This window comes from Musca domestica, unplaced genomic scaffold (assembly GCF_030504385.1).
Source record: "Musca domestica strain aabys unplaced genomic scaffold, Musca_domestica.polishedcontigs.V.1.1 16, whole genome shotgun sequence".
Lineage (NCBI taxonomy): Eukaryota > Metazoa > Arthropoda > Insecta > Diptera > Muscidae > Musca > Musca domestica.
This window is the reverse complement of record NW_026712219.1, coordinates 4,447,676-4,468,103: the sequence shown is the minus strand read 5'-3', so window position 1 is coordinate 4,468,103 and position 20,428 is coordinate 4,447,676. Positions and strand designations below refer to the sequence as shown.

The 20,428-nt window shown below is 34.1% G+C and overlaps 1 protein-coding gene across 9 annotated transcripts in view; it reads right to left on the bottom strand.

The window, feature by feature from the left end:
- The window catches only part of LOC101897210 (PDZ and LIM domain protein Zasp), a 368,113-nt gene that overhangs the window by 82,121 nt on the left and 265,564 nt on the right, over positions 1-20,428 (bottom strand). For all 9 annotated transcript variants that reach the window (XM_020034594.2, XM_020034597.2, XM_020034598.2 and 6 more), the window contains exons 3-4: positions 5,502-5,653; positions 5,214-5,370 (exon numbers count right to left, since the gene is read on the bottom strand). In XM_020034594.2, coding sequence (XP_019890153.1) covers positions 5,214-5,370; positions 5,502-5,653 — 309 coding nt within the window. The remainder of the gene's footprint in view (positions 1-5,213; positions 5,371-5,501; positions 5,654-20,428) is intronic.

Genomic DNA, 20,428 nt, shown 5'->3' with positions numbered 1-20,428 from the left:
AGAAATACGTTATAACGAAATCGCCGAAAAATGGCGGCGAATATGATATACGTACTCTCAATAATCTATTCCATATCAAAAACCCAATAAAAGTGTCAGATCTTTCAAATTATAACATAATGCTGTTACATGGTGACAACACATAATATTCTCCCACTACCAACGCCATCTATTGAATCAAAATAACAATGAAATTTCCTATCTTATAAGTATAAACTCTTCCTTAGAAAAGAGAGTATAAAAAGTCAATAGCGCTGCTATTAAAAAAAAAAAACATTTGTGACTACATTTTCTAACCAATCACCTAGGCAGGTCGAAAAAAAAAAATACATATTGATGAAATTTTATACGTAAAAAAATACTACCCATCAATATTTCAAAATATAATATCTGTATACCTACTGGAAATATTCAATCTACCAAAGATTTCCGGACCAAAATCTGTTCTTAGAAATTCGTCTATATATCAACGAAGTTATATTTTAATTGCGTTTTATTAAATATTTAGCACTTAGTAAATTTTCTGCAGTGTCAAATACATTAACCCTCAAAACTACAACATTGTAAACAAATGTAAAATAAATAGACCAACAATACTATCGGCACGAAATAGATTGTGTTATGAAATCTCTAAGTTCCTATATACATATTTTTTTTTTAATTAAATATAAATTATTTGCTTTATCATTCTCGCGATCATAGGGTTAAATATTACATCCTCATCTATTGTACTTTCCATTCCACATTCTCACACACACATTGTAACTTTTGAATGAGTATCTAAGTTCGGTATCTAAGTGTATCTTAAAAATCCATTTCCTCAACATTAAGTTACTAAGTTTATTGGAATGGTCTTTTTTATTTGTATTTCTCATTTGTGATGTTCTTTTTTACGCTCTCTATTTCTCTCTTCTTTTGTGTCTTCAATTTCCTTGTGAAAAAGTGGGTCACAAAGTATTATGTCTTTATAATAATGCGCCATTGCAGTGCTCGAGATGAGCAGGAATATAAATGATTGTGTGCAAAAGCTTAAAATATCCCCGAAGTGATAAAGTTATTAAATTTTTGGTTGATTGCATTATAAAATATGGTTATGAAATGGCTGTTCAGTATGTGTCAATTATGTGAGTGCACTTTTGAGGGATAATAAAATTATTGTTGGCAATCTTTTTTGAGCGATATAAAAAATGGGATATAAACATAAACGATGGATATAAAATCTGTGATGTTTTAGTGATATTACGACAAGTAACTATATTTAAATGTGAGAATCAAAGGGCTTTTGGAGTCCTATTTAAATATTAGCATATTAATAAAGAATTTAATACAGAATTTTAATTTTAAAACACTGCGAACCGAATTTGTTTGGGGTTAGAATTTTTCTTTAGGGAATGTAAATCCATGGGGAGCATATCAAGAATAGCGAAATATAGATTAAGGGTGAGTTGGACATTTGAGTTATGGCGTGGTGATTTTGCCCATATCTCGAAACTGATACCTCGACCCCGATTCACTACAAAGACATTAACTCAACATACTTTTAACGATTTTTAAGCCCTAATTTAGTCTTTGAAAATGTATATATAATAAAATAATCTGTGTTGCAACAATATACAAATATATTGATTCATTTTTGTAATCAATATAAAATGTTATTAGGCTGCTTTTAATGTATGTCCCCTTAATGATACCATTAAACACTCCAATTTTATTTAATGATATGGTAATGAGGACAAAATTCTTTGGAACCCCCCTTAATTTGTACTACAAATTATGGTCAAAATATATATATATATTTTTTTTTTCAAAATTATACCTTATACCTAACAGAAATTCATTGTTGAATTGTATATTTATAAATTGTATTTTTGGCTAAAATCCAAATTATTTAATCTAGAGCTTTGAAATTTGGCACAAAGGTTTACATTATATGCAGGTCGATTGGTAATGAAAATGGGCTATATGGGTTCAAATTTAGATATATCCCCCATATAACGGTTCCCCCGGATTTTCAGTATTTTGAAGGCTTCTGCCACAATTTCCAATCAAATTAGCTGAAGCTTGAAGTTTAGGGTTCTTGAACGGACTTGCGAAAACTATTCGATTAAGATCCACTAATTGTTATGGCCCCTATATAACGGTTCCCATCGATTTTCGGTATTTTGATGATTTTAGACACATTTTCCCTTTTTCCATTCAAGTTATTAATGCCTTGAGTTTTTTGGTGGTGTTTGTATTGACCTCACTCAATATTGCTAAAAGTGGGTTTTATGGAGCTTAAGGTCTATATTTTTCGAACATCTTAAAATTTTTATGTAGGTCAAGTGAGACTAAAAAATGTGTAGCAAAAGGGTATTAAAAGTACACTAATTCCTAAAATGTATTGACAGCTGCTTCTTTCTACGAAAATGATGTAGAACACTTCAGAAGCCTACTTTCGTTATTTAAAAAAAAAAATAATAATACGAATCAAAAGGCATACAGTAAAAAAGCACAGAAAAAATATAATATATTCTTTTATACCTGTCCAGACCGGCATGTAGTTTTTTGTAAAAAGTGTAAATTTTCTTCCCCAATTTGGCGGGAAAACATGGGCCAATTTCAAAAAAATCCCTAAATTCAACTTGCCAAAAATTACATTCATTTTTTTAAATTGAATTAGAAATCTTTTTAGAAAAAACCAGTAAAAAAAACAGTTAAGTACGGCCGAGCCGACTTTTATGGCCCTCCACAATTTGGAAAAAATTGAAAACTTTCAAAAAATCCGTCAAAAATACTGCTCAAATGGAAATTGTTACGAGGGGGCTATACTAAGATGTGGTCGTGGTCAAATATGAAATTTGAAATAATTCCATTAAATGTGAAACAATTCGGGTAAAAAATGTCGCTAAAATCAACAAAGACGCGATTTTTGCATATACGTGATTTTTGGTCATAGGCTGTAGTAGCCATTACAAACTTTAAATACAAAAATTGAAAAAATGTCGGTTAATAATGTCGCTTAAATCATTAAAATACCGACTATCGGTGGGTATCTTTATATGGGGGCTATACGAAGGTCTGGACCTACATAGACAATTTCCCGTCATAGGTTGCAGTATCCATTACGAATATCGAATACGAAATTTGAAGCAATTTTGATGAATAATGTCGCTAAAATCTTTGAAATATCGAATATGGGGAGTTATCGTGTGGGGGTTAAGCGAGAACGTGGACTGACATGGGTATAAAAACAACAATTATCAAAAATTCTCGAAAAAAATGGCGCGTGCTGAGTACGATGGTGTTGAGTCCTGTTTTGTATGCGGCCAAAATGTTTGCGTACCCAAGGCTTTAATACACGCTCCAGAATATTTTCGCGATAATATTCGGCATTTATTCTGATGCCATGATCGATTAATACGAGCGGAGAGCAACCATGGGCTGTTATGGCGGCCCACACTATCACCATGGCGGCGCTGCTGACTTCTAAACACAATCATTTTGTTTGTTTACAAACTGCTAAACAACGAACGTTTTTCATCGGAGAAAACCAAATTCGACAGTTCACAACTTTCGGCCAAGCGAAGCAACTTTTAGGTCTTTTGAGTCTATTTTTTTGTGTTTCGGTGTAAGTTCTTGCAATTTTCCGCTTCCTTGATGCTAGCAGTATCACGCTAACGAGTGATGGCACGGAACACAAACGATTTATTCAAATTTAAATGCTGAAGTGCTTTAACGATAACCACTTGGTTGGTGGTTTTAAAGCCAAATATAAAGAAATCACACTATCACGCTTGAATTCCATCACGAATAATTTTTTTTCTGGAAAATTCTCACCGAAATGCTTTTGTACGCTTGTAAGCAATATAATGAGCTGTCACTGGAATAATTTTAATAGCTGTCGGTTGAATGGCTCAGAAATAAGAGCAGTCTGAATTTGGTTGCAGTTTTTTCATCTCACCCTGTATATACTTTATGATCTCCGACGAAAATTTGGCGAAAGCGTTATGGCATATAGCGAAAAAATTATTAGGTTCGGAAGGTTCCCATTTTAATCAATTACATCCTTTCTTTTTGCAAATATCGAATTATGACAGCCTTGTCTATTTATCAGATTCAGTTAATTTTTCTCTTTTCTATTCATAGAAATTTAATTTATATTTAGAAATTTATTGAATATAAATCTCCAACTCTTTAACTAAATTATCACCCCAGAACCCATAAATTACTTTTAATCAAATCTTTTCTTAAATCCTTTCGAACTCTTGTTGCCAATTCAAATTTAAATCTATTATATTTCTCTTCTTTGGAATATTCGTTATTTATATTCAAACGAGGACTTTACAGGAAACACTTTCATAATCCCATGGCCTTAACTACTGTTGTCCCATATTTGTGTGTGCGTGTGTGTGTGTTTTGGAATCCTCTTGAGGAAAGAACTATTCATATTTCATATTTTGACACATTCCAAACACGAACCCAATGAATACAAATGCCACATAGATGAGACAACTATGGACAGGCGGCATAAATGTAAATATGTGCACAAATGTATGCACATGGAACTCTCTTTCACTCTCTCTCCGAAGGATAAGCACAGAAGGATATGGCAAAAACCAACAGTATGGTTTATGTGTGTGTGAGTAAAATGAAGATAGCTTTGGAAAAAATTCAATGAAAACTAAATCCAAATAAAAGACCAACACAACCATAAATACATATACACATTTGTATGTAGTATGTCTGTCGGTGGGTATATATTTCAATCATTTGTCATGTAATTTTATTAAAATGTCATCTCCTTTTTGCACGTTGCCCAATAGAGGATTTCCAACACTTTTGCCACACTAATCCGTTCAAAGAATGGACAGGGGAGGGGGAGATTTTTTCTTGAACTGATGCAAAGAAAACACCCAAGCTGGAGGGAATAAAGGACAAATGTCTTGCCCCCCCGAGAAACCCTTTTCAAAACAGGACTTTTAACACTTTATGAAGTAAAGCCAATTTACATTATTATGTTGCAGAGCGGAAGGGCAACTTGAAAAATATGTTATGGGTTTGGGTCAGGTTCCATTATGAGCATACTAATGAATATTAAAGTTGAAAATTTGGTATAACGAAAATCTCTGTTATACCACCTATCTGTTTACAAAGTTTTCCAAAAAAAACCCTATTGTTGTTATTGTATATAGTTTTTCTGCTTCTCTTTCTGTGCCGTTGTTGTTACTTACAAAAGGTTTAGCCGCATTGTTGTAGCCACATCCAATGTGTTGGGAATCTTGTTGTTTGTGGGCCAACGAAGTTTTTGTCACTGTTTGCAAATGGCTTTGGTTGGGTTGGGGTACATTTCCGGTCGGCTGAACATGTGGACGCCAGGTTGAACCACCTCTGCAGAAAGTGAAAAACACATATTTATTATTGAATGTTTTTTATTTGATTGGATAATTTTCTGGATGTTATTTGAAATTTTATCTTATTATTCAATTTCAACACCTCCGTATTCATTCGAAATTACTCACCTTTGAACTGTCATCACGAAATTGTTACCAGAACGCACAACAATATCTTGGGCTTCCTTGTGGCGTAGATTGAAAACATCGACATCGTTGATTTTGATCACAGCATCACCGGGCAAAAGACCGGCCTGTTCGGCAAGACTACCGCCATTGACCTGGAAAGGAAGAAATTTATTTGTAAATGATTTGTGTAATAATAATAATTTGATTAACATTTCTGCAGATCAATAAACAGACTATAATTTATAAAAATTTGCTATATGACCTCAATCAATAGTCAGAGGAGCCTTCGATGGTCATCTATAGGGGGAAGAACCTTAAAATGGGTTTCGAAAGAGAAAAGAGCCTTGAAAAGGCTTCTAAGGAGAGAAGGTAATTTAAAAGGCTTCAGTAGAGGGAAGGCCATTTAAGGGAAAAGGCAGTTAAAACTGGTTCAAAACAGAGAGGGCCCTTTAATTGGTCTTTTATAAGGTGGAGACCCTTTAATGAAGCGTCTTTAGAGAAAATACCCTTTAAAGGGCTTCTGCATAAGAAAGGTCTTCTAAAACGGTTTTATGGAGAATTTAAATAAAAAAAATCCCATAAATGGTTTCAATGGGTTGAAGGGCCTTAAAGGGATTTAAAGGGGCTTAAAGGAAGATAAGACACTTTAAAGGGTTTTTTACATATAAGATTCTTTAAAAAGATTGCATAGAGAAAACCCCGTTCAACGGCTTTCATATATAGAAACTCTTTTAGAAGGGCTTTTATGGAGAGAATACCCTTTAAGGTGAGAGGAGACATTTTAAAGAGAATATGTTTTAAATGGCTCTTATAGAGAGAAGACTCTTTAAAATGGCTCCGGTAGAGATAAGGCCCTTTAAAAGGGCTCCTATAGAAAGAAGACCCTTTAAAGGGCTCCTATGGACAGAAGACCATTAAAGCGATGAAATGGGATAAAAACCTTTAAAAGGGATACTAAAGAGAGAAGAGCCTTGAAAGATATTTTCTAGAGAAAAGATCCTTGAAAGGTCTTCTCTAGAGAGATGTCCCTTTAAAATAGCTTCTATTGAGAGAAGACTCTTTATAGGCTCCTATAGAAAGATCCTTTACAAGTCTCCTATGGAGCGAAACCTCTTTAAAGGGTTATTATGGAGGAATTATTATATTATGTAATGCCCTTTTTAAAGGGTTTCTACTGAAAGGGTTTCATAGAGATGACCCTTTCAAGGACTTCTATGGAGAGAAGAGTCTTTAAAGAGCTTCCATAGAGACTATGTCTTTAAAATAGGATTTTATGGAGAGAATACTCTTCAAACGGTTTTCTATAGAGAAAACACCTACTAACTTTTACAGACAGAATACCACTCTGGGCATTCTTTACAAAGAAGATCCATTAAAGGCTTTATTAATGAAGATATAAGAAAGAACTTATAAAGATCTTGATCTTATCGGGGAAGGTCTTCTTAAGAGGGAGAAACCACCTAAAAGACATTATTTTAAAGAGAAGGCTCTTTATAGGTCTCTTATAGGAAGGTAACCATTTGGAAGTCTACTACATAGACAATACCCTTTAAAAACCTTCTGTAGAGAAATTAGCCTTTAGAGATCATCAATAGAGAGAATAGCTTTTTAGAGCATTTTGTAGAGAGAACAATATTTAAATCTTTTCTGGCGTATAGAAAGAGGGTGCTTAAACTTTTTTTTTAAATAAGTTCCTTAATAGGCTGGGACCTTTTAAGCTTTCCTATTGAGGCAAACTCCTCTTCCATGGTGGGAGAGCCCTTCAAAGGTCTTCCGTGCTGTAAAAAGAGTCTTCAATGGTGCTAAGCCCATGTTAAAAGTGTCCTTAAAATATTTTTTCTATTATTAAAAACTCTTAGTAAGAAGACCCTATATTTGAAAGACCCTTTAAGGGTTTTCAATTTTTTTAAATGCCTCTATGGAGGTTCAAATTTTGTTTATATACTTTTATAATTCCAGCATGATTTAAAAGTTTCCCCCTTTCCCTCAAAAAGGAAAAAAAAACCACCAACATCCCTCGAAACAACCATAAATTTAGCCACTGCAATGCTTTAGTCACTGCCAATATTTACAATGGCTGTCAAAACGTTAACAATTCAATTATGTTTTGCATAAATCACAGGTCATTTGATCGACCGGCTTAGCTAAGGCCGAACAAACAAACAAACATGCAACAAAATCGACCAACAAAAAAAAAACCCGTGCCAGAACCATGGGGTATGTGGACAAAACGATTTACTGGTGGAAACAAAGAATACTGGACCACCAGCAGGCTATTGTAGAGAAAGAATATAGAAATAAAAAAAAATCGCTGCTAAAACAATGGACAAATTTCGGAATGCAAACAGCTTTGAAATTGGGCTTTGTTTTTGGTGCGTTTGATTGCCGTGTGTGGTGTATGGTGTTTTTTTTCATATCAGCCATTAAAGGTCCTCTGCGAAAAATCAAACCAATTGCGGTTCACCATTTTGGAACAAAGTGTTTTTTTTTTTTTTTCGTTGGGATGGCGTTTGCCAGACCACATAGCAAAAGTTGTCATGGTTGCACATTGCAAAGGTCCTAGCTCGAACTAAAAATCTAAACAAATCGTTAGGCCAGCAACAATCAGGCAAGCAAACAAACAATGCCAACCAACCAATGCAACAAACCGACCTTACCAACAATACAAAGTCACAAATGAATTTATTATTGCCGAAATGTAGAGGAGCAACAAACAAATAGTGAGAAAAAAAAAACAATAGATGTAGTGCCTACAACAAAACAATTATGGATCTAAAATAAAAACAACAACATCGGGGACTATTGATATTGGCGAATTTGGTTCGTTCTATTGTGCTGTGATTTGTAGTCATTGTTGTCCGTTGAGCGGCCACGATTTCTAACACCAACCCTAACACTCGCCAGTCATCAACATCAATGTCAGACAAATTTACAGAATATCCAGTAAACAATTTTGGAACTTTTACAATTCTTCTACTGTATAAATCTAAAGGAAAATCGTGAAAGGATAATACTCACAAGCAGTGTCCGTCATGGTATGGCCTCTGTCGGGCTCAAGATAGACAATATCTATTCTGGTTTATAAACTACTCCTTACTCCTTCTGGTTTATAAAAGTTTAAAATTTAGGAGATTGCCTATATAAATATAAACAGTAGGGAAATGTTCCAAACTTGGCACATGGTAGTAATTGTAACGGACTTAGGTAAGGTACGAAAACAAAGAGTATAGTGCGAATTTTGAATAACAATAATTTTTTAAAAGTTCGTACATTTCAATAATTTTGAGATATGTGATAAGTTTTAGAAAATGTTAAAACGTGCGTGAGGTGGTACCAGTTATAGTTGACCGAAGCATTACATTTTCATACTTCATCTAATACACATAAAAATATTTGTATGGCCAGCATTTCAAAAAAATCGAACATTTAAATCCAATTTTATGCGAAATCATAAATTCCATATTCATCGCGGTTTTTTTGCTTTGGGAGAAATATTTAGATATAGGAAGTTATAAAGAATCGCTAACATATAAAAGTATTGCAAATTGTGACCATATGTGAGTGAGATACCAGAAGGGGTTCTCAAATATATAACATCTTCGCAAAAGATCATGTGTTAGCAAAAATGTTTGTGTGTGTGTGAAATTTCGAAGAGAGTTGGAGTTGGAAATTTTGAAGAGAGTTGGATGCTTATTTCGCTCTTTTTTTGAGCGCTTTGTTTTTAAAATCTTGAACCCTATGTGGGGAGTTACCAGAAGAAATGGTCCAATATTTACCATCTTTTAACAGATCTTGTGTTTACGGAAATATTGAGATGTACCAAGTCTGAATGGAATCGGATGTAAATTTCGCGTTTAAGGAGCTTCATGGATATTCAAAATGTTGACTCTTTGTGGGGAAGGTACCGGGGAAGTGGACTGATATATTCCATCTTGACAACAGATCTTGTGTTAGTAGAAATAAAGGGATGTGTGAAATATGAAGAGAACAGGATGCTCGTTTCGGATTTTATAATCGTTTTGGTTATTCAAAACTTTCACCCCTTGTGGTGGGGGTACCAGAAGAAATGGTTAGATCTCTACTATCTTTATAATAGATCTTGTGTTGATAAAAATATTGAGATTTGCTAAACCTAAATGGAATCTAATATCAATTTCGCTTTTTATGAGCTTCATGGATATTCAAATTGTGACCGTACCAGCAGGTGTAGATCTACATATTCCATCTTCACACCAGACCTTGGGTTTATAAAAATATTGTTATTCGTGTCATTTGAAAAAAAAAACTTGGTGGAGTGGATCGACATTCTTTTGTGGGGGAGGTACCAGAAGATATGGACCGATTTTACCCATCTCCGAACTCAATCTAATTTTGCTAATAATATTGCAATGTACCAAGTTTGGACTAAATCGGAGAATCCTTTCAAGAGTTATCGTGCGCACCAATCAGACAGACGGATGGACATCGCTAGATAAACTCCTGAAATTGATTTGTTCAAAGAGACCTAGGGTCTAAACCCGTTATTTCGATGAGGCACGTTTTAGCCACATGGCTGAGGGTATAAACAATAAATACTTGAAATACTTCATTTTTATTAACTACCCTGAAAAAAAAAAAAAAACTTTTTCGAACAATCTCCTGACCAAAAATCCTATCAGACAGACCGACTGACATCCCTAGATCGACTCCAAATGTCCTGAAACTGATTTGTTCCAAAGAGACCTAGGGTCTAAAACCGTTATTTCGATGAGGCACGTTGTAGCCATATTGCTGAGGGTATAAAAAATGCAAAATTTATATAATTTTATAAATACTATATTTTTAATAACTACCCTGAAAAAAACTTTTTTAAAGAATCTCCTGACCAAAAATCACCCTATTTTAATAAAAATTTACGGATTTCCTTGTATTAAGTCTTGTTGTTTTAGGATTTGTTTAAAAGAATTCGTAACAATTTTAATCAAAAGTCAACTTTTTACAAAAGAAATTAAAACAAACACAAATTATAAAGGATATCCTGGCAAAAGACAAACCTTCTGGCCTAATTGTTGATGTTTTTAAAAATTTTAAGATTTCCGAATACAACAGAAATATATTTATTAGGTCTTCATAAAAAAACAAAACCCTTGATTTTTAAAGAAATTTTGATTTTGAAAAATTTTTAATGAAAATCAAATTTTTACAACGTTTTTAGGATTTCCTGTCACGCTTTTCGCATTTCTTTTTTCCCGTCCAAAAATAGTGGAACTTTCAAAATAAATAAAAATCCATGGACTACAATTGTCCGACTTTTTACAAAATTAAGTTGGTAGTCTCCTTATCGTTCAGCAATATCCCTAGTATTCTTCTGTTTAGTACAATCTCCGAAACGTTTCCTGGATAATCGTTTCAAATACTAATTTTCTGAGTGAACAAGTGTTGTACTCTTTACGGGGTTTTATGAATAAATCCTGTATATATTTAAAGGACAAATAGTCTAAACCTTCCCATGTCAAAACACGCTCCCGCTCACGTAATTATGTAGAGGTATGATATACACCAAAGTGAGCGAATTTGTTTCAAAAAGTGAAAACCTCCCCAATAACAGTAACCGCCAACAGGGACCTCAACCTTTAATGCTTGCAGCGGTTTTTGATGCCAGAATTTGAAAATCAAACGTGAATCCTGGAAAGGCATGTGAGAGTCCGATGCTCACACACCCACACCTACATACATATTTATACATGTACACATAACGTGAATGCATTCATATAAAAATCTATTGTAGTTTTCGACCATATTCACAGTCTGTTAGCCATGTTTTGTAGATACACACATATATAACCTATTGTCTATTGAAAAATTGCATGTATGCTTTGTGTACTTATTTGTGGATTTATGGTGTTTCGAAACTCTTTTTTCCTGCATATTCCTCTCTTGCTTTATCTTCCTTTATAGATTCATATAAATTTGTCCGATTTTGAATCATAAAAACAAATGCAGTTGTTTGGTACATAAATTGTGTAGTTTATTTTGTTTGGTTTTTATGTATATGTATATATGTTTGTATATTTGGGTATTTGTCTGTGTGAGCGTTGAATGTTTTATGTCAATTGTAGAACGGTCAATATGAACGTTTGTGTGTAGGTATGTACTTGGTACCTAAATGAAATATTCAATTAGTTGAGATTTAAACAGAAATTTTTGCATAAAATTCACATCTACAATTTATTGAATGGAAAATATTTGTGAGACCAACAAAACTCTTTTGTCTGGGAACATAAAAAGTAAATCAATTAAAGTTAACATTTATGAAAACTAAAAAATAAAAGTAATAACTCAAAAGGGTTTCTTTGTTGGGGAAAGGTAAATGTTATAGATTGAGGTGTATGAACTTTAAGAGATTGAGGAAAGGTCTCTGTGTTTTACATAGAGAATTAGTTATTAACAAGGAAAGTTTCATATAAAAATTTAGGATTTCTTTTAACAAAAAAATTAGTTGTCTAAAAGGAAAAGACTTAAATCCTAAACTACAAAGTTGTTATGAATTATCCTTAAAATCTACGGTCTTTTTTGAAGGGATTTAAAAATAAATTATTAAAAAACAACGATTTTTCAATAATAAAAAATATTGTAAAAGTCTTCTTTTAAAATTTAAAATTCTCGTAGTCTCCTAGTAATATTTGTAACAAAAACCCAATGTTTTAGTCTTTGGAAAATATTAGAAAAGTCCATGTATATCCGACAAATATCCATTAAAAACAAACATTTTCTAAAAATTCCTTGCAAAGAGAGTTAATCAAAAATACAAGATTTTTACTAGAGAGTCCATGAATATTGGCCGGCAAATCAGGAGATTTTCAAGAAATTTCACAAAAACTGAAATTTTTTTTTCAAAAGTGACATAAAACCATTGTTATCAAAAAATATGTTGTAAAAATATTCGTTAAAAATTCAATATTTATAAAATCGACAAATTATGAAAAATACTTAAAAAAAAATTGAAAATAAAAACCAACTGTTATATAGTGAGGGGGACTTAATTTAAAAAAAGCAGAAGTCCTTAAAAAAGAATTTCAAAAAAATTCACAACTGACTTATTTTTAAAATATGTACGATTAAATAGCTTTTGCTCAGATTAAAAAGTACACGAACTATATAGCTCAAGACTTCTTTCAAGATAATTAAAAAAAAATCAATTTATATAGAACGAATACTTTGAGACATATTTTAAAAAATCCACAATGTTAACGGTCGGAGAGTCTTTGAAAAAAACTGCGATTTATCTAGTTGTGAAGACTTTCAAAAAATTTATAAAAAATTTATTTATCACAACTTATGTAGTTCGAAATTTAAAAAATGATATTCTTGACAAAGACATAGAAGTGTAAAGATAGGACAAGACAGAGTTAAAATATGGCAACCCTGTGAAAATACCTCTGTTGTTATGATATCATAACAACATAGTTACCAATGTTAACTGATTTAAACCTATGGAATAGAATTTTGAAACCACATTTTTGGATTTTTCAAACTCTTATTTCTCATTCGTGTCTGTAATTGTGTTTTTTATGTTAACATTTCCCTGTCATGAGCCGTATTGTAGACACACACCATTTGCTCAAAATGCATTTTGTCTAGTCTTTACCATTTTAGGTCTTTGTTCTTGATTTGTGGATACATTAAAAATGACAATTCTTGTAAATGCTATAAAATTTTCTTGGAAGTTTTGACCTTTTTGTGAGGAGAGGTACCAAAAGCCTAATATTGTTCATCTACGAGCTCGTAATGTCATGAAGATCAAATCATATACTATATTTTGTTGTCAAATTCGAAGTTCTTAATTTGACTCATTTCGAAATTCTTGTTTATATTTTATTTTATTTAAATAAATAGTCTGTTTTATGAGAAACAACTGAAGGTACGTGAAAAATCATAGAGATCTATAAAAATTACTAAGAGGCTTCCTTTAAAGTGTTATACATACAGGGTGAGATGAAAAAAATTCAACCAATTTAAGACTGCTGTCATTTCATAGCCACTCGTCCGACAGCTGTTAAAATTATTCCAGTTACAGCTCATTATATTGTTTACAAGCGTACAAAAGCATTTTGGTGTGCATTTTCCAGTGAAAAAGTTATTCGTTATGGAATTCAAGCGCGATAGTGTGATTCCTTTATATTTGGCTGGAAAACCACAAGTGGCTATCGTTAGAGCATTCCAGCATTCAAATATGAATAAATCTTTTGTGTCTCGTACAATCGCTCGTTACCTTGATACTGGTGGCGCAGCCCAACGTCAAGGGAGTGGACGGAAGAAAACAGCAAAATCAGCAGAAATGGTTCGAAAAGTAAAGAGCGACTTGATCGAAACCCTCGTCGCAGTGGCCGAAAAATGGCTCGTGAGCTGAACATATCGCAATTAATACAAAATTAGCTCGGGGTAAAGCCATTGAAATTCCAGAAAGTGCAAGAACTTATTCCGCAACAGAAAGGAAATAGACTCACAAGAGCTAAAGAGTTGCTTCGCTTGGCCGAAAGTGATGAACTGCCGAATGTGGTTTTCCCCAATTAGAAAACATTCATTGTCCAGTAGTTTGTAAACAAACAAAATGATCGTGCCAAAGAGGTCAGCTGAAAATGTGCACCGTCGGTTGGCCACCAGAACTCAAGCGCCGGCCATGGTGATGGTGTCGGCCGCCATAACAGCTGATGGTTGCTCTCCGCTCGTATTAATCGACAGTGGCATCAGATTAAATGCTGAATATTATCGCGAAAATATTCTGGAGAGTGTATTACAGCCTTGGGCATTTTGGCCGCAGACCATGGACATTCCAACAGCATCGCACGCGCCACCCAAGAATGGTTACAAAATGAGGTTCCTCGCTTCATTTCCAGGGCACAATGAGCACCAAAATCTCCGGATACCAATCCGTTGGACTATTGGTCTGGAGTATTTTGGAAAGCAAGGTTAGCACTAAAAAATACCAAAGTGTCGTTGATCACCTCAAGCAAGCGCTTCACAATGAATGGGCCAACATGCAGCAGAGCAACATTTGGGCAGCGTGTGACGGTGTCATTGGCCGTTTGAAGGCCATAATTCGTGCCAAAGGTGACCAATTCAAACAAATCTAAACTTATTCTAAAATTTGATGCTATTTCCGACATTTTTTGCTTTCATTCAATAAAATTAAAAAAAATGTAACCATTATGACATTTGAATTTGTTGCAGTTTTTTTTATCTCACCCTCTAAGTAATGGGATCGTTGAGAGCACTTTTGCTATGGGTAGGACATGGTAACACCTTTATTTTAGACGCCAACCCCGTTTATTACCTAAATTATAAGCATTTAGAAATTACCTATCTTTGTCGGTAACTAAAAAAAAATAAGTTTAAAAAATCGCACTTCAGGTGCTAATTCTTTTCATATACCCTAGAAATTAATCTTTGGCTTCCTCTTCACTTCACTCCAGCCCATTTTAAATTTAACCTCTGAAGCCACATTCCGTATTCCCACATTAATCTACAGCTAATCACGTCTAATTACCATAAATCACATACCCAACCACCCAAAAACGACAAAACATCATTTCAAAATATCTCACGTTTTAAAACTCAATTAAAATTTGTAATTTATATCCACTCCAATGTGATCGTAAACCAAACCCGAAACAGCAACATAATTAAGAAAACAAATTTGCAAGTAATTTTACAATTTAGCAATTAATTAGATTTTATGAGGCGCCAGAATTTGGCAATATACTCTTGCGATCTCACCTTTTTTGTTGTGTGTTCAGGGCAATTATGTTAATTGGATTGGTGTAGTTCATTTGTTTGATACAACAAAAAAGCAAGATATAACAACCTATTGCCAGGTGGAAAAATATGTTCAATAAAATAAAATAAATTATATTTTTCTATCAAAAAAAAAAAAAAAGGTTTTTATTGTCGTCTTAAATCCTTGAGGGATTTTAAAGTGAAACTTTTTCTCCCAACCGCACGCATGCTATATATTTATGTTGTTGGGCATGATGCTGAGTAGAGTGGAGAGCCGAGGAAAACATAACAGTGTAGTTTTCCATGGCTGCTTGTATTTTTTTGTTTTGTTGTTCCTTTTTCGGGTATGTAGATGGCAATTTATCATGTTATGGAAGCCCAGGTGCAATGGGGCGAGCACGTTAACAATTTTTTGGTGTCGTTGTTGCTTTTGTTGTTTGAAGCACTTTGTCATAAAAACACACAACGCCAGCCAGCTATTGGCTGCAGTGGGAGCGATAGTGTTTGTATATGTATTATATGGGCAAATATAAACACACTTATACACATATGAGTATAAATTGAAACGAAAATATAAAGTTTTTCTTTTGCAAATATTGTTTTTATTACGTTTTTTTCTGTAACCTGGGCGAAAGGTCCGAATATATCGAAACCGTAATCGGATAATTTGGATCCAAAGTTCATAGATTTTTATACATTATCATATAAGACAAATCATGTGTCAATTTTTCAAAGAATTTTACTTCCTTCAAAATATGCCTTCATCAAAACAACCACAACCAATGCTAAATTCCGGAGATCCCACAATAAACAATATCTTTATTGGCCCTCAGAATTTTCTTAAATTTTGCTTTAATTATTACTCCAGTCTTATGGCTACAAATGGTATGTCTTTTTCTGAAACGGCCACAATGTGCCTCTTCGAAACTACAATTTAAGACAGCATGTCTCTTGGGATGAAATCCGTTTCAGGACATGTGGAGGAGGACGAAATCCATCCTTTGTTTATGTGGCCGTCAGCGCTAAAAAGCAGTATCGGATTTGGCCCAATTCGGAGACATCTTAATGTTTTTACCAAATATAGATTGAACTCGAAGATGAGCAATATCGATCCACTTATTCCGGAAAATCAGCAAACAAGTCGTAAAATTTTCTATTTATTTCTCGTTATTTTATTAAGGACTAGAACCAGAACTCATATTTTATAACAAAAATTTTTCTGGGATATCCTGACCCAAAATTATGGTTTCGTTAAAAACTAGTTTCAAGGACTTACTGACCAAAGATCATGGTTTAAAGGTACGTTTTTCGAGGACTACCAGACCAAAAACTCGTGTGTTTATAGGTTCCAAAGACTTCCTGTCAAGGATTCACAGCTTATAAAACATGTTTTGCAGGACATCCTGCCCAAGAATTATGGGTTTATTAAAGAATGATTTCAAGGACTTTCTATTCAAGATTCGTGGATTTTCTTATAACATATTTTTGAGTTTTTTTTTTTTAATTGGTTTCAAAAGCTCTCGAGAGCCAAGGATTCGTAAGGAGCTTTTTTTTCAAGGATTTCCTTAAAGTTTTTTATATGTTTCAAGGACTTCCTGGCCGCGAATAAAGGTTTTATAAAAACATATTTTAAGAATTTCTTTGTCAAGAATGCTAGATTTTATTCAAAATATTTTTTAAGGATTTCCCAGCACCGAACGACGAATTTTCAAAGGACTTCATGGTCAAGAATAGTGGATTTTTTTAACAACTTTCTGGCCCAGAATCATATATTTTTATCAACATCCTGAAAAGGAACAATGAATTATTTTAAGGACTTCTTGGCAAAGAATGATCAGGAGTTATGTTTTTTTTGGAAAAAAAATTTTGATGTTTTCAAGAACTTCCTGGACAGGAATGACGATTATTTTTCGAGGACGTCTGTCAAGCAATGCTGGAACTTTAAAATATTTCTTGGCAAAGAATTATGCATTTTTTTAAGATCATTCTGGACAAAAGATACTCTTCTTTCTAGCCAAGAGTCATGGATTTTTTTAAATACTTCCTGCCCAAGAGTTATGGAATTTTTATGATCTATTTTTCCGGTGAAGAATAATCAATTTTTTTAATGACTTACTGGCAAGTATCAATGGACATTCTGACAAGGAAATATAGATTTATTGAAGAACTTTCTGGCATAAAATTTTAAATTATCTTGCCAAGAATCATCTATTCTTCTAGGAATTATCGGATGATTATTTCTAGTGATGATAATCATGGATTTTTGCAAGAGAGTACAGACCAAGAATCATGGATTTTTCTGGGACTAAAATCTTCATTTTTTTAAGGCCTTCCTGTCCACGAATTTTTTTCCGATTTTCTGGTAACGAATACTGGCAAGGAATCATAAGTTATTTTATAGACTTCCTGACAAAGGATAATCTTCTTAATTTCAAAACATTTTGTCCAAGAATGGTGGATATTTCGAGAACTTCCTGGAAAAGAATTGTGGATTTGTTTCAAGGAATCCTGGACATTTCTATACGGTTTTCCAGACGGACATTTTATGGATTTTTAAGGAAAATTTTCAAATATTTCATGGCAACAAATTTTGCATTTCTAAGAACGTCTTTCAAAGATTTCCTAGCAAAGAGTTAGGTTGATTTGAATCAAAAACTCATAAAAATGTTGGTTAAGGGACTCTTCTTAAGGATTTACCGACAAAAGTTCTCCAAAACTGCGCTATCATTTTTATATCTTTTTACACAAACTTTTGAACTGCCCTAATAAAAATGACTATTATTTTGTGATTGGACTGCCCCGTCCAGTAGAAGTCATTGTGCTTATGGCAGCCGCAATTTTTGTCCCACAGCCTCCAATATCGAAACCAACAACACTAATTGTGTTTTCCACACACTTCGAATGGTTTGGCGGACTTTTGGCGCGTGTCATATACGTATATACGTACATATGTATATATTTATATGTTGGTGATCTACAAACACCGTGTTGTGTGGAGCCGTATCATGCCATGGGCCCCAAAACACCATTGCATTCAATTGAGAAATAAAATGGACAATGGCTTCCAGTCGTTTGCGGTGGTAGGTTGGTAGTCGGTCATATGGGCAGGCATATTGACAAATGCATGCCACAATTCATATAGTTTGCATTGTGAAATATGTATGTATGCATATGTACGGTATTATATCCAGCGGAAGCCTGCATACTGATTTTTGGTTAAAATGGTGAGCAAAAAAAAAAATTGAATTGTTTCGTGCTCTCCGTGAATCGTAATCACAGGAAAGGTAAGCTTTTACTTTTCTTTTGGAAAAAAGAATAAAAAAAAATCTTAAAAAATTAAAGAAAAATCAGGAAATTTATCATGGTATAACTTATTCCCCCTCTAATATATATGTATATATATGATGTCCACGGCATCAGCTGCATGATTGATAAAATCTCTTAGTTTCCGGTGGTTATCGAACACAGATGCATCTAAATTTTATTAACTCTCTAACCCCCCAAAAAAGTGCCCATATTTCTTTGCATCAATTTCAGCCAATTCTCTGGAGTGTTAGCCAACAAATTTGGTAGTAGTTTGTTAAACGGTTTTCCCTGATAGTGTGAACGTATTTGACCAAGGTGTAGTCGAGTAGATCAATGCATTTTGTATTTGCTGATGCTGCTCCTGCTGTTGCTGCCGTTGTTGTTGTTGCTGTTAACCACAGGGGAGCATTTATCAAGTCAATAATATATTTTCAATCGACAGTTTTATGGCCACCTTAGGTTCATTTTTCCAACATTGTGCAGTTGGCATAATTTGCAAAGTTTTCCAAGAGCCCACGTGCTCATATGGACGGTTGGTGTTGTTAAAGGACAGTAGTAAAGAAGACAAAAAAAAAACAAAAGGAAAGTGTCAGGAAGTAAAGTAATATCCTGTAAAGGAGTAGATAATGGTTCCGCCAAATAACTAAATAAAGGAGTACATCAGAGGGCCTAGAAATACTCCTTTGCAGGAGTCCACAAGAACTTCAATAATGAATGCAATTACGAAACCTGAAACAACTTGTTACGGAGTCTACAAAGACTCCTCTACGGAGTCTATAAAGACTCCTTTACGGGTTCTATAAAGACTGCTTTACGGGGTCTATAAAGACTCCTTTACGGAGTCTATAAAGACTCCTTTACGGAGTCTATAAAGACTCCTTAACGAAGTCTCTAAAGACTCTTTAATGTAGTCTCTAAAGACTCCTTAACGGAGTCTCTAAAGACTCCTTAACAGAGTCTCTAAAGACTCCTTAACGGAGTCTCTAAAGACTCCTTAACGGAGTCTCTTTTACGGAGTCTGTAAAGAATCCTTTACGGAGTCTATAAAGACTCCTTTACGGAGTCTATAAAGACTCCTTTACGGAGTCTATAAAGACTCCTTTACGGAGTCTATAAAGACTCCTTTACGGAGTCTATAAAGACTCCTTTACGGAGTCTATAAAGACTCCTTTACGGAGTCTATAAAGACTCCTTTACGGAGTCTATAAAGACTCCTTTACGGAGTCTATAAAGACTCCTTTACGGAGTCTATAAAGACTCCTTTACGGAGTCTATAAAGACTCCTTTACGGAGTCTATAAAGACTCCTTTACGGAGTCTATAAAGACTCCTTTACGGAGTCTATAAAGACTCCTTTACGGAGTCTATAAAGACTCCTTTACGGAGTCTATAAAGACTCCTTTACGGAGTCTATAAAGACTCCTTTACGGAGTCTATAAAGACTCCTTTACGGAGTCTATAAAGACTCCTTTACGGAGTCTATAAAGACTCCTTTACGGAGTCTATAAAGACTCCTTTACGGAGTCTATAAAGACTCCTTTACGGAGTCTATAAAGACTCCTATACGCAGTCTATAAAGACTCCTTTACGGAGTCTATAAAGACTCCTTTACGGAGTCTATGAAGACTCCTGTGCGGAGTCTATAAAGACTCCTGTACGGAGTCTATAAAGACTCCTGTGCGGAGTCTATAAAGACTCCTGTACGGAGTCTATAAAGACTCCTTTACGGAGTCTATAAAGACTCCTTTACGGAGTCTATAAAGACTCCTTTACGGAGTCTATAAAGACTCCTTTACGGAGTCTACAAAAGTCTCCTTTACGGTGTCTACAAAAGTCTCCTTTACGGAGTCTACAAAAGTCTCCTTT